The following is a 14,749-nucleotide window of genomic DNA, read 5'->3' as shown; positions in this document are numbered from 1 at the left end:
TCCTCCAAGATCCCCTGGCCTCTTCCAACCATTTGCATTCAGTAAAGGGGACCCAGAGATGTGACTGGGCTGCCCCCCAGCACCCCTCAGCCTCAGGAGGGGTCCCTGCCACGGGGCTGGGCACAGAGGCTCCTGCTGTTTGGGGTCCCTTGAACAGCTGAATAAAAACTTTGGGGTGTTGGTATCCTGCTTTGCTTCTGAAAACAGCCCCCCCAACCTGGCAACCTGGTGAGTGAAGTAGAGACAGTCCGGCTGGCTGCTGCTCCTGAGATACCGTTGCCCACATCCAGGCCAATGATTTCACGCCCAGTTGCCAATCAGCCCACCCAGAAAGGCGTCCCGGCGTCTGTCTTTCAAAGAAAGAGTGACAGAGCAGTTCCTCTTAAAAGTCTGCCCCTGGCGTTTGTGGGGTCCTTCGCCACTGGGCCAGCCACCTAGGACACGGCCCCCTCCTGAAAGGAAGGGCATCCCACCCTCCTCGCTGCCAGGCTGGCCCAGCCTCAGAGGCCTGGCTTCATCCTGCTGGGAGGGCAACAGTCCTTGGGCTGGCCAGGGCCGAAGAGGGGCTGGGGGCTGCTGCCACGGGGGACCAGGGCTGGGGCCGCTGGCTTGGGCTCCTCCTCCTCCTCCTCCTCTTCCTCCTCCTCCTCCTCCTCCAGCAGCTTGTCTGTCTCCAGGTCCAGAGCCCCCCCAGAGCTGCTGCGCTTGTTCTCCAGGCTGTGGTAGAAGGCGTGAGCACGGAAGCCGGCGCTCATGTCCTCCTGAATGCTCTGCAGGATCTGGACAAAAGACGGGCGCAGACGCGGGTTCTGCTGCCAGCACCAGGTCATCAGGCTGTGTCTGCGAGGGGAGAAGAAGAAGTCTGGGAGTAGGCAGCAAGGGGGAGGGCAGCCCCGTCACTAAGCCGGGCAGCCGGAGAGGTTCGCTCCGTTAGGAAGCAGCTACCCGCTGGCCAGGTAAAGCAAGGCAGATTTGGGGCCAGGTGGGATTGAGAGGGGAGGCCCCCGGGCTTCCTGAAAGGCAAGGAAACCATGTGCTTAAGACGTTGGTGGGCTTCACTCAGGGAGGCCACCAAAAGCCCCCCACTGTCGCTCAAAAAGAGTTAAGGGGCAGAGAGGGTGGGGAAAGGTTGCCCACAGGCCCACCCACAACCACACTTCTGGGAGTCACTCACAGCTTGTCGGGACAGTTCTCGGGCCTCTCCAGGACCCCGTTGTCCATCACAAAATGGAGCACCTGCTCATTGGACATGCCCTGGTAGGGCTGCTCTGCCAGGGTGGCGATCTCCCACAGCACCACGCCGAAGGACCTGGAACGGAGAGGGCTGAGAAGGGGCACCCCAGCCCAGCCCTTGCCAGCTGGCTTCCCTTCTCTGGCTGCAGGGACTTTGCATTGCCAGCCCTGCCCAGGGACTCAGTCAAGGGTGCCATCTGCCATTTGGGCTACAAAATGCCCTGGGACCACTTATCATTCTCCCTGTGAGGTGATCTCACGATGGATCGTTAAAGGTGCTTCCAAGTGAAGGCATCACGCAGAGATGCAATCATATTAGCTTTATTCAATGATAGATCAAAGAGAAAGAAATACTTGGCATGAAAGCATTCATGCCTGCATGTGAGAGAGAAACAAAATAAAAGAAAGCAAGCTAGCATTACATAGCTAAAACAGAAGAAGAACTAGAAGCTAGGAGTAGAATCTTAAGAGGCTAGAACTAGAAGTAGAACGAAGAGCAGCCCCTCGTGCAGAGGTATTTATGGGGGGTCTTGGTCCCTCCCTGACCATAAAACTCTCTCGCCAATGGGGCTGTCGGGTCTGAGACCCTTGGCTCATCAGTGGAAGCAAAGAAGCCTCTTTGCTCCCATCTGATGACCTTTTTGGGGAACTGCCATGGCTGGCACAAAACATCTAACACTCCCCCCCCCCGGGGTAAAGGGGTGCTGTGTTTAAGCTGCCACCTCCCGCCTCTCCTGCTGCCCTGGGCTCACCAGACGTCCGACTGCGTGTTGAAGATCCCATCCTTCAGGGCTTGGGGGGACATCCAGCGGACCGGCAGCAGGCCTTTTCCACCCTTGCGGTAATAGTCTGTCTCGTAGATGTCCCTGGTCATCCCAAAATCTTTGCAAGAAAGAAAGGCCTCATGGGGGGAGAAGGAGGAGCAAGCTCCAGCCAGGCTTGAGGAGCAGAGGCGGAGAGAGGCAAGGACCGGAGCTTCTCCCAGCCATGTCCAAGCCACCCCCGGCTGCCCTAGGGAGCCCCTCTCCCTGACCCCCTCAGCCCCACCTCCGATCTTCACAGTGAAGTCCTCAGACACCATGCAGTTGCGGGCCGCAAGGTCTCGGTGGACAAATTTCTTGGCATTGAGGTAGGCCATGCCATCGGCAATCTCTCCGGCCATCTGGATCGTGTCCTTCAGGGACGGGGGAGGCAAACCCGGGTTGTTCTAGAAGAAGACGTACCAAGGTGGTCAGAACAGGGAAGCAAAATGAGGCCTTGGGGAGTGTCCAGAGCATAACAAATTCTGATTTTTTGTTGTGGGAAAGTCACCGCTGATGGAAGCCAGACTCGGAAAGGAAGTGTGGCAACGAAGATCAAGTTTCCAGCCCTCCCCACCGCTTGGAAGTCCTTTGAAGTCACTGCCAACATTCGGGAGCTTTTCGCTTTGCTCCAGAGAGTGTCCCCTGGGAGTCAGCCAAGGCCGCGTTGCCTGCAATCTGAGCCTGAAAAGGTGGGGGGCAAACCCACCTCGGCCTCCGGGCGGAGGGAGCGCAGGTAGCTTTTCAAGTCTCCCCTCGTCATCAGCTCCATGATGACCACAGCCGGCTGGCCTTGGGACACCACCCCGAGGAGGCGAACCTGGAGGCCCCAAAGGAGAGCAGGCTGCAGACCCGGGATCTGGACAGCAGGTCGAGAGCCCCACCAAGCTCAGCCCTCGCTGGTCCCACGCCAAACCAATCTCTGGGTCACGGAAACGCTGTTGGGCTTGGACCGGTTGAGGCCGGGATAGGGGAGTCACCAGAAAATCTCTGGTCTGGGAAACTAAATCCGCTCCCTGGAAAAGGCAACCGTGTCCCTTTCCATAAAGTTCCGGAGATCAAGTCCAGAGCCAAGCCTGCGTTGGAGGCGTCTTCATCTTCCTAGGAATGATTTTGCCCCACGTGCTGGCATGCAGAGCAAGTGGGCAGGGCAGCGAGAGCTCAGTTGGGTCTCTTTCACCCACACAGACCTCACCAAGACTTTTGGGGTGCCTCCTCCCTTTTCTTTCTGGCAGGAAAGAAGCGCCCCGGCCTCGTTCTGGGCCTTTGCCCCTTACCACGTGGTGGCAGCGAAAGGCTTTCATGACGGAGGCCTCGTTCAGGAACTCAATGCGCTCCCGCGTGGAGGCCAGCTCGTTGACTGTCTTCAGCGCCACACGGGTCTCCTCGCCCGCCTGCTCCAGGTCCTTGGCGATCCCCTCGTAGACCATCCCGAAGGATCCCTGGCCCAGCTCTCGCAGGATGGTGATCCGTTCCCGGGGTACCTCCCACTCGTCAGGGACGTACACTGAGAAAGGGGGAAAGGCCGGTGCGCTTGTGCTGCAGGCCCCAAACTCTCCTGCTAGTTGGACCTCCCTCCTCCCCTCCCTGCCTCTTCCCGGCTGGCCTGGAGGCGGCCTGGGCACTCACTGTTGGAGGCGCTGAAGTATTCAGGGTTGACCGAGGCATACAGCGTGCCACTGGGGTACCCTTCGGTCCTCCTGCAAGGCGAGGATCAGGTAGAAGAGATCAGGGAGGGGGGACCCCTTGCTTTCTTTCAGGGGACAACCCCAAACCGCAGGCTTTCCAGGGCCAGCCCTGCTTTTGCGCTCAGCTCTTAGACCGCCCGGCCCCCCCCGGAAAGCGACGGGCCTCTTGGACTCAGCAGCAACGGAAGCAGCCCCTGATTTTAACCCAGCCCGACCGTTTGAACGTGGCCCCCCTCAGCTCAGGCACCCTGCTCCCCAAAGCGAGCAGAGGCTACCTTTTCTTGTTGTATAAGAAAACGAAGACGGCCAGGCAGGCGATGCCGAGCATCAGAACCACTGGGGTGAGCGTCAGGAACACGTAGAAACTTCCAGATTCCTCTTCCTCTGCTTAGAAACGGGGTTTGTGGGGGTTGTCAGGGGAGAGAAATGCAATTATTGCAACCCCAACCGACCAAAGCGAAGCACAAAGGAACATACAAAAAGAGAACATTTGGTTTTCTGCTGAAGGAGCCTCTGCTGAGACAAGATTGCTGGTGATTTTCTCCTCCCCACCCCCCCCCATCTAATCACCTGTTTAGGACATATTTTCTTCCATTCCCTTAAACATAAACATTTTGCACGGTTGTTACTTTTCCTTCTGTTTGACAACATACTTCCAGCTCTTTCTCAGAGAAGTTTCAAGGAAGAGATAATAAACTCTTTGGCCAGTTCTTGGTCTCTTCCAAAAGTCAGGGAGATAAACTTAAGGGGAAGACTTTCCATCCTTCCCTGGGGGTCTTTTGAGGGGATACTTAAAAGCTGTGGAACAATTATTTGAGCTTAAACCTTTTTTACATTTATACATGACTCACATTTATTTTCTAAAGTAAATGTACTACAGAATTTAATCCTAAGCTTTATCTTTTCCTTATTCCTCTCTCCCCCCACCCCTATCTATCCATCCATCCATCCATCCATCCATCCATCCATCCATCCATCCATCCATCTATGTTTTCCAAGTGTGGTTAATTTCATCATTGAGGGAAGCTACAGAACCAGGCTACGTTTTGCATCGTCTGTCTCCTTCTTAACTGCTCCCATTTGCTGGTGCTCCAGGATCCTGTTCTGGCCAATTTCCAGATGTCTGGATTTCTATTCCCTGCAATCTCAGCAACGGTCAGTCTGGCCAGAGAAGCCCACCAGGCAGGCTGCTCTCATGAGCGGAGAGGCAGATTGAAGCAAATGCAAGAAGGAACAAATATCCCAGCATCTTTTCACTTTGACCCTGCAGATGTGGCTAAAAATAAGACCCTGCGACCCTCCTCGGCTGCTTGGTTTGCAAGACTTGGGGCACGAGTGATCCCCTGCCTCTTTACCAGCACCGCATCTTCCAGGAAGAACTTAAGAGGTGGCTCTGACACCCACCTCCCCCGAGGATGTAGAAGGTCATCAAGCCGGTCCAGGAGCCGTTCCCTGCGAGGGAGGTGGCCCGGACCCTCGCAGAGTAATTTCCAGGCTGGAGGAGGGCGAGGTGGTAGCCCCCGTAGCGGGCATAGCGATGGCGGGAGACGCAGACCACCGAGATGACTTTCTGCAAGGAAGCAGAGCCGCTTCGTAGCTGGTCAGAGTTGCCCAGGGCGGCATCTGCCAGCTGCCGCTCTCAGTGCCCAGCGTCCTGGCCAGGGTTAAGCCTTCAGAGGTGGGAGCCACCCGGCTGAGGGATGGCCAGAAGAGCCGCTGGGGGAAGCGATGCCAAGAAGCCGCCTGGACCTCGCCCTGGCCCTGAGACCCCGTCCTCACCTCGCTCTCCCGGCTGTACTTGACCTCGTACTTGAGAATGAGGCCGTTGGGGTTCTCCGGCTCCCGCCAGCGGAGAAGGACGCTGTTCTTGCTGGCCGGCTCCCAGGTCAGGTTCCCGGGGATGTTGTCGGCCTGAGCTGGCCAGGAGAAGGGCAAAGGGGGTTGGGACAAGGAGGAAATGGAGAGTCTTCCCAGGGAAAGGGAGAGAGCAACTGGGAGAGCTTGAATTTGAACTGCTCAGAGGTGGATTACACCAGGACAACCGGGCAGCTCCTGTTCAGTAATTGGCAGCTTTTGACAAGGAAAGGGTAAGGCCATTTTGTCTCACCTTCGGGCATCGTCCGAGCAAAGACGAAGGTCGCGGCACTGCACCCCACGGTCTGGGCTGCGTGGTTGCAGGCGTGAATATCGATCCGGTACTCGGTAAAATGGCGAAGGTTGGAGATCACCGTCCGCTCCCGAACGACTTTATCCTCAAAGAGGCGGAAGTCCTTCTCCGCACTAGGGTCTGGCTCAACCCGGTGGGCTGTGGCTGCATGGCTGGGGGTCCCCGGGGCAGGCCAGGAGGTGTTGGGGTAGGCCTGGCTCTCCACAGTCACGGCAAAGGTGTCTCTGCGCTTTTTGGGGGTCCTGTTGCAGCCAGGAAAGAAGGGTGAGGGGGCAGCCCTGCAGTTTCACCCCAAAAATAACCTCAAGGAGCATTTCAATAGGGACCCCCTTCACGTGAGGACAAACACGGACACCGTCCATCAGAAGCTCACCGGTAAGAAGAAATCTTGTCGATGGAGGTGACTTTCCAAGGGGGTCTGGAGAAAGAGGGAGACAGAGTGGGCCAGACAGTTCCCAGTCCCTCCTCTTAGCCCCCCAACAGGACCTCAGCCATCCAATTTAGCCCACCTGGGCAGGATGATGGAATTGTGGAGGAAGTTTTCAAACTTCTTCTGGAAAGACACCGTTTCCACTCTGGACTGGGTCTGCCCAACGGGGCTGTGGCAGGGGCAGCACTGCTCATCCGCGTCCTCGTGCTCCTCGCCGTCACTGGTGTCGAAGCGGGTGTCTGCACTGCTGGTGGGCAGGCGGAGACCTGGGGAGCCGGGCAGAGACCAGGCAGGCCGTCAGCTGAAGGCCGGAGGGGCCCCCGGGGGCAGGAGTGGCAGTGGTCCTCACCTTTGTGGCAATAGTCATTGCCGAAGAGCTCGGAGTCCTCCGCCAGTTGCTGCCACAGCACAAGGTAGTAGCTGAGGTTGCCGTTGGGCTGGGAGGGCGGCTTCCAGCGGACGATCAGGTGCGAGGAAGAGTTGGACATGGAAATGACGTCCCTGGGCACTGTGGGCACTGCAGTTCGGAGAGAGGCAGATGATGGGAAGGGGAGTCTTGGCTCTTCACCCTCCTGTTTGCACCGATTGCCATCGGCTTTTACAAAAACGCGCTCGTCTTTACAGCTGCCAGAGAAGGCAGGCTGCTCACCGGGGGAAGAATGAATGGGGAGGACTCTCCTGCCCATCATTCAGGCCCTGCCCCTCCCCTGGTGCTTCCCAGTTCCTCACCGGCAGGCAGGGTGCGGATGTAGACCACCTGGCTCTGGGCCCCGAAGTTGCGCCTCTCCTCGGCGGTGGTGAGGGTGATGGCCCTCACAAAGATGGCGTACTGCGTCCACGGCTTCAGGTTCTGCAGAGTCACGCCTGGCTCCTGGTCATGGCTCAGGGGAAGCTCCACATCCAGCACGTTCCAGCTGTTGGCCCCACAGGTGTCCTGCCCGACGTACTCGGTCACGTCCTGGACGGGGCTGGGGGAGGACGCCAGGCTCAGGGGCGGCCAGGGAGCCCTGCCCCGCCGGGGCCCCTCACGCCAGGCCAGGTAGAGGCAACTTAACTGGGGTGGGGGTTGCAAGAGCCCAGAGCTCACCCCCCTCCCACGGGGAGGATTCCTTGGGGGAAGCCCTCCCCAGCACCTACGACTCCTTGTAGTAGACGATGAAGCTGAGGAGGTCCGGGGACTCCGGGGACTGGTACCGTTCCCACTTGAGGACGAGGCGGTCCGACTCGCTGGCGTTGGACACAAAGCGGAGAGTTTGGGTCTTGCCTGAGGGGGGGGGGAAGAACAGGCTTGATTTAAGGATGGGGCTGTTAAATATAAGTTCGGGGGAGCACCCCCCTTCCTTCTCTCCTCCCCACCAACTCACAAGAGGCTTGGTCCCCGTTCGTCCGGGGATTGATCTCCGCCTTGTTCTGCCGGCCCTTGGTCCCCGTGACCTCCTCCGTCCGGAAGATCTCCGAGAGGCACAGCTTGGGGTTGAAGGCAAAATACATCTTCCCCACCGGGATGGACAGGCGGTGCTGGCTCCAGTCCCACAGCTGCTGCAGGTTCTGGTTGTCCAGCACGTACAGGGTGTAGTTCCTGAGGGCAGGGGCGAGGGTGGAGGTGGGCTCAGGCCCTCAGACCAGCCTCTGCTGGCCCCTCCCCAGCCAAGCCTGGCCCTCCACGCAGCCCGGAGGGCGCCCGGCCAGTGGCTGTTCCCACTGCGGGCGAGACCCAGGCAGCAAAGGCTGTTCAGGAGGAGCCTCCCCTCCCTCCGTCCAGCTCCTTTGGCCACCGCTCACCCGTCCACCATGGAGTCCCCCCGGATCAGTTTGAGGTTCCTGAAGAAGCTCAGGGAGATGAGAGCGAAGGAGTGCCGGATCTTCAGGAACCCCGTGATGGTCTCAATCAGGCCAAGGCTGCTTTGCAGGGTGGAGGCCAGGTTTTCTGCCCAGGAGGAAGAGGAGGAGAAAGGCAGCCGTGAGCCGGGATGGGCTGCGCCACTGAGCAGGACGCAGCCACACGTGGGGGCTGAAGGGATCCTGGTGGGAATTGAGGCCTCCCCCCTGGGGTGCAGAAGGGGAAGGGGAGCCACTCACCGCCCCGACGGATGTTCACAATCAGGTTCCCCTCGATGAGGGTGCAGCCGGCCAAGTCCCGGGCTGCCCGGGCGGAGTCAATGGTTTTGGTGCCCACTTTACACTCCTTGGGGCACAGCCCTTGGCACTCATGGCAGATGAGGCTGGAACAGGGAGGGAAGGGAAGGAAGAGGGGCTGAGGACCACCCACCATTATTCCACACACAAAATTGGCCCTCTTGTCAGGGAAAAAGGGGCACGTCTTCCTTCCAGGCACACAAACAACCCATCAACCAGAATAGAGTTGGATGGGACCTCGGAGGTCTTCTAGTCCAACCCCTGCTCACGCAGGAGACCCTATACTATTTCAGACAAAGGGTTGTCTAGTCTCTTCTCAAAAGCCTCCAGTGTTGGAGCATCCACAACTTCTGGTGGCAATCTGTTCCCCTGGTTAATTGTCCTCACCGTTAGGAAGTTTCTCCTTAATTCCAGGTCGCTTCTCACCTTGATTAGTTTCCACCCGTTGCTTCTTCTCCTGCCTTCGGGTGCTGTTTTGCGGCAGCCCCTCAAATACTGGAATACTGCTATCGGGTCACCCCTAGTCCACTCCAACCCTAACTAGCGCCCCCAAAATGGTAGCCAGAGTGGGTGGGCTCTTATATCTGAGGCATCACAGGGCTTGAAAACTTTCCGGGTCCCAAACAGCCAATATCCCCTCATCCATCGCTTCAACTGAGAACTTCTGAGATTTGAGGAGGGCTCTTAAAGTGGAGGTGGCCAGACCCGCTGCCTGCGGAAGTCAAGCCACTTTAAAGATGACGGTGACGAGGGAGAAATTAGCTTAATGGGTTTTTAAGCGTGGCAGCCACTCTGCCAGCAGTTAAGTGCTTACACTTGCGCTAATGAAGGAAGAGACTTCCCGCTTCAGACCTCAGATTCTGCCTCTGCAAACATGAAGTGAGCCGCTGCTGGCAGAACAGCCAAGCCACGGGGGGGGGGACCGGCACCAGGAGGGGGGGCATTCCTCACCTGCTCTCGTTCTTCCGGTAGCCCGGTGGACACTCGGCCAGGCACTGCCGCCGGTGGATGACAAACCTGGAGGAGTCCCGTAGGTTTTCGGAGATCTTGCGCAGGCTGCCGCAGTGCTCCGCCGTCACGCAGCGCCACTGCTCGTACTCGTAGGTGAGGTCCGGACAGGAGCTCAAGCAGCGCCCGTTGAAGTAGAAGTGGCGGCAGGCCACGCAGGCCTGGGGGTCCCCGGGACGGCTGCAGCCCCCCAGACATTCGGGGTGGCAGCATTCGTCCTTGCTTGTGCAGGCGGCACCTCCAACTTTGCAGGGACACACTGAAGGGAGGGAGAGAGGGGAGGGAGGGGCTTTGGCAAGGATTTGGAGAGGACACTTGTTCCCCCTCCCCCCCCCAAAAAAACTGGCTACTGTTGCGGCTCTGCTGGTTTCCAGTTGCCTCTGAAAGATTCCCCACAAAAATCTCCAGAGAGAAAAAAACTTTGGACCGCCCCGCCCCCCCAAAATTGAAACTCTAAACTCCCTCCCAGCCCAAATCCACAATCACAGCAGATTTACCCCCCACTTTGTGTGGGGGGGTGTTATGCATGAACTGGGTCTCTGCCTCGCTAGCAGTTTCAGCTCCGACCGAAACTTGTAATCGGCTTCTGTTGTTGGTCTCTTGCCTAGCCTGGCCTAGCAAAGATTTGTGTCAAAATGTATACCCTTTTCTGTTTACAAAACAGCGTTTTTTTATTTGGTGTAACCGAGCTCTGCGCTTTCCAGCCCGTCTGCCTCATTGATTCGGTAATTTTCAGGTTTTAAGACTGGCTGTTTAGGCAACAAGAAAGCAGCCCGTGTTCCCTGGTTGCCAAACAACTCAGCTTATTGCTACCTTGCTCAGAATCAGGAGACTCATTGGCAAATCTGGAGGGGAGGGATCGGGGCCTTGAGGAGTGGCCCCCTCTTTTGTGGCCCCCTCAGCCTGGAACTCTGGGCAGAAGGAAGCAGCCATAATCACACTGACCGACGTGTGACACTGACCGGCTGAACCCCAAACCAGAAAAGAGGAGAGGGGAAAAGCCCAGGGCTGCTGGTGGCTCTGGAGTGGGACCTCCCTGTTGCTTTTCAAACATCAGATTTTTAAGTCCAGAGCAAAACATTTCAGCAGCAAAGAAACCTCCGAAGCATCTTCAACCCAGAACTGACCGCTGTAAAACGGCTCCTTTGGCCTTGGAGAGGGCCTGTCCCTCTCCTTTTACGGGGCTGCTTTTCTGCTCCTTCTGGGGTCTCTTCTGGGCTCCCGGGTCTGTCCCCCCCCTCAGCGACCAGAGCTCAGCCCTGGCTGGCTGGGCCAAGGGGTACACCTGCATTTTGGCTGGTTCCTTGGGGGGGGCTGGCAATTCTGCCCCCGCAGCCGCGCGGAAGAGGCCAGGCTTCTGCAGACAAACTGCGGCCTACCCCCGCCCCACAGACGCGCCCAGGCAGGCAAGCGGCCATCTCGTCCCCCTGCAGGAGACGCGGCCATCTGTTTGCATTAGCAGCGAGGCTGTTTACAGCAAACGGGCTCCGGGGAGCCACGCAGCCCTTTCGCAACAGAGAGAGACCCAGATGGAAAGGTGGGGGCGGGGGGGACGCACCTAGCGGGTGGAGGTGAAGCCAAAAGGCGCAGCCGCTTTCAACGAACAGGATCGGACTGCGCACTTCGCCCTTCACTTTTGCGTGGCGGGTTAGAAATGGAAGCAACTCAGAGGAGCGAGGGAACCGACGCCAGCCCACTGCACACGTGTATAAGCGCTTGGCGCTTTCTCATGACCTGTAGCTGCCCTTGTCCTTCCACCCAGCAGCCCGCAGGCCTCTCACACACACACCCCTGGTGGGACGCACCTTTCTGGCAGTTGCTGGAGGTCCAGCAGCGGTACTCCAAGGGTCCGGCCAGGCCAGCGGGGGTCTGCACGCAGGGCTCCTCCCCGCCCAGGATGCCCGGGCAGACGTCGGCGCACTCCTCGGCCGGCTTGTTGTGCAGGATGATGTTGTGCTCCAGTGCGGGCAGCGGCTGCAGCAGCGCCCAGTCAATGGTGGAGATGTGGCAGAGCTCCTGGTTGCGTTCGATCCTCACCGAGCCGTTGAGCACATTGGTCAGGCTGCGCAGGCCAATGTCGCGGAGGTGCGGCATCTCAAAGATGACCAGGGCGTAGCTGAAGAAGAGGCTGGCCCCGCGGATGACGGCCAGGCGGGGGAAGAGGTCGCGCAGGCTCTCCAGTCCGTAGACACGGAACAGCAGCAGGTACTCCGTGATGAGCACCAGGCGCGGGAAGGCCAGCGTGCGGAAGTCCTCACTGCTAGCCGTGAACATCAGCAGGATCTGCAGGCTGCCCTCGATTACTGAGCAGTTCTCCAGGCGGCGCAGCTGCGCGGGATCCACGCGGATGTCCATGCTCTCGCAGACTGCGGGGCCAAGCAGAGAGTCAGGGACCGGCCCTCCAGGAGCTGTCCAGCCGCCCTTTCCTATCCTCCCCTCCCAGGCAAAAATGCAGGCCAGAGACTGGGTCGCGGATGACCCTGCGTGGCTTAGGATGAGGCGCATTGAAATGGGAGCAGTGCTAGAGGGGCATAGTGTGTCCCTGCAGGTGCTTCCTTGCAGCCAAGGTGTGTGTGTGTGTGGGGGGGTCTTGCCCACCTTGGTCTGTGCCAACTGCCTCACTGCAAGGGGCCTCTTTGTCCTTGGCCTCTCCCCAAGCCTGGAAGCAGAGCACCTGGTCAGCATGGCTGCTGCCTGGCCCCTGACTTGGAGTTGATGCCCCCCACCCAATCTAGTCTTTGCACAGGAGCCCCAGGCCCCCCTGTCTCCGTGCCTGCTGCCGCAATGCCCACATTAGCATCTTCCCAGCCTGGCACCACCTGGAGCCACGGCTGGCTGTGGCAGCTCCTTTCTGGCAGCTGGATCCGGGCAAGGGGGGGAGGGGGCTTTAGACAGCTTCAGCTCTGGAAGAGCAACTTGGAGGGCCCACTGTATTAACAGCCCCTGCCTCCAGGCCCCTCCCTCTTCTCTTTCATCCACTGACCCTCCCAAGGGCTGGCCAAGTCCAGGCCAAGGGTCTCGGGCGCAGCTCAAGCGGAAAGGAGCTGGTGCCCAAGCAACCCCCCCACCCCCCTTCTGCCTGAGGGCTCCCTGCCCCCTCCTCCCTGGGAAGCAGCTTCTGCAGAGAGAGAGAAGGGCTGGGTTCGGCTCCTGTTTAAACAGGTGCTGCGCTCGCTCTCTCCGTGGCGGCTTTGTGTTTGCTGAGGCTCTGAAGAGGGAGAAGAGGAGGGGAGGACCCCACAGAGGGTACCCATGCACCTCTCCCTCCTTCTTGAAAAGAAAACCAATGGCCGCTAGGAAGGCACGGCCAGAATGGGTGGCGTTGCCCTCAAACCTTCCTCCGTGGCTCCCAGAGAGGAAGGCCATGCTCCGCATGGGGACCAACCACCGAAGGAGGCTGAGCCAAGCCTGGATCCTCACAGCCTACAAGAAACCCTCCCCAACTGACGCCGCAGCTGCCAAGCTCAGCATGTCGTGCAGATGCCGCCACGAAGCCTGGACGGGCTGGGCCGATCTTGACCCAGAGGGCAGCTCTCTTCTGGGCCTGATGTGGAAAAACCCGGGGGGGGGGATTGACAGCTTCGCTTCCTTGCTGGAAAATATCCAGAAGAATCGATAAATATCTAACAGCCATAGGGTGGAATCCGAGATGTGGAGGGAAAGCGTCTCAGTTTGGACCAATCTTCCCCTGGTCTGGGGGAGGGGGGCCCCCCTCTTTCTTTCTGGAAAGATGCTTTGCTTTTTTAAAAAGAAAAAAAAACCTGCAGAACTTGGCAGGAAGTCTCCGAATTAGCAGATGCTGCTAATTAATGGCTTGTTAATGGATGAAATGCCTAGTTAGGTGCCCATCGGCTTTGCTGAAAGGCACCCCTGCCAGTTTCAGGACCCAGGCGCCCCTCCCCCCTCCCTGCCATCCTGAGTCCAGCTAGCAGCTTCAATACACTTTAATGGGCGCTCCTGCTTTCTCTCCTACGGGGGGGGGGGGACGGGAAGCGGGGGAGGACCTTCCCTTCCCCCCAGTCAGACTGGCTAAAGTGGCTTCCTGACGGCTGCTGTGTGTGCGTTCTGCTTGTTTGACAACACCCGAAAGTGTCTTTTGTGCCTATAAATCCCGCAAGAGGACAGAAAACAGAAAACAGAAAGGGGGTGTGTGTCCAGGATGGACTTGGGACCCTCGCGGGTGGGATGGGTCTCCAGCCCTGTCAGCACCTGGGAATTTCTCTCCTGCATCTCCAGAGGAGGCACTAAGGGGTGAGAGGGCACCCCGTTTCCTCTCCCTGCCCCCCCATTCCAGAGCTGCAGCAGAGACCAGCGTTGCTCAGCTGTATCTTCCCCCACCCACATCACTCTGCAGAGGGAGGAGGGGGTCTGTGTTGGGGGTCTGCCTTCTTTCACCCTGCAGACCACCGTAGCAGAAATGAGATTTCTGGCTCCTGCCCAAACCCCCACCCCATTCGAAGAAGAGTCCCACCCACCCCGGGACAAATTTCCCCCTTGCTGGATTTTTCCCTGCAGGAGTAACCTTCAACCGCTACCTCTGAGCAGGAACCCCTTGGCTGGAGGGGCTGCACCTACGAGTGGAAAGCACAATTGGCAGAGTTACACACACACACACACACACACACACACACACACACACACACTTCAGATGCCAACTGCAGGCAATGGGCTAATCCAGTTTCTCTTCTGACCCTCAGCCATCTCAGGTGAATAATTTTCTAGAAAGGGCTACTTTAAACCTAGATTCGCAAGGTGGGTTCCCCCCCCCCAACTTGAGAGCAGAGCTAAACGGAGGGAGCACGGCTGCCTCCTCTCCCCCTGTGCTGGGTCTCTCTCACCCAGACAAACAACAAGCACATTTAAGGGCTTCCCTCTGACTGGAGCCTCTAGCCAGGCTCACACAAGACACTAAACACCAAATGCCAGTTACTAAATCACCACGGCTAGTTTTGCCTGAGATGCCATCTCCAACGCCAGCATCCAGTGGATGGAGCCACCTGTAGGGTGCCTGAGGCGATCCGGCCCGGATCCATTTCGCTTGCCTCCCACCCAGCCACCCTGCCCTGGGCCAAGGCGTCTGCCCTGGGCACCACAGATTGGGAGGGGGGGGTCTTCCTGGACTCCAGGCAGCCGAGCCCCATGCCTGTGTGCCCGGCTGACCTGACTCGACTTACTTTCGGGAGAGGCTGGTGCCGGGCCAAGCCACAGCAGGCAGAGGAAGAGCAGGGGCCCCCAGGTGGGCCAGAGGGGGGCGCCAGGGACTCCCCTTGTCCCCTTCTTCTCCATG

General features: G+C 58.6%; 1 protein-coding gene across 1 annotated transcript; it reads right to left on the bottom strand.

Moving 5' to 3' along the window:
* Positions 1–493: 493 nt before the first annotated feature.
* INSRR (insulin receptor related receptor) lies at positions 494–14,748 on the bottom strand (the record flags this gene model as incomplete). Its single annotated transcript, XM_083374102.1, has 22 exons — positions 494–840; positions 1,175–1,309; positions 1,986–2,115; positions 2,281–2,440; positions 2,743–2,853; positions 3,311–3,540; positions 3,663–3,733; positions 3,997–4,105; positions 5,126–5,291; positions 5,501–5,637; positions 5,829–6,130; positions 6,262–6,306; positions 6,398–6,584; positions 6,668–6,835; positions 7,048–7,286; positions 7,456–7,582; positions 7,683–7,897; positions 8,101–8,245; positions 8,398–8,540; positions 9,406–9,721; positions 11,268–11,828; positions 14,637–14,748. The coding sequence occupies 22 exons, from the start codon at positions 14,746–14,748 to the stop codon at positions 501–503; spliced, it is 4,149 nt and encodes a 1,382-aa protein (XP_083230228.1). The 3' UTR covers positions 494–500.
* Between the last annotated feature and the right edge of the window lies 1 nt (position 14,749).

Source organism: Vipera ursinii, assembly GCF_947247035.1.
Source record: "Vipera ursinii genome assembly, chromosome: 15".
Taxonomy (NCBI): domain Eukaryota; kingdom Metazoa; phylum Chordata; class Lepidosauria; order Squamata; family Viperidae; genus Vipera; species Vipera ursinii.
The sequence above is the reverse complement of the archived record's forward strand: the minus strand, read 5'-3'. Positions and strand labels throughout refer to the sequence as shown.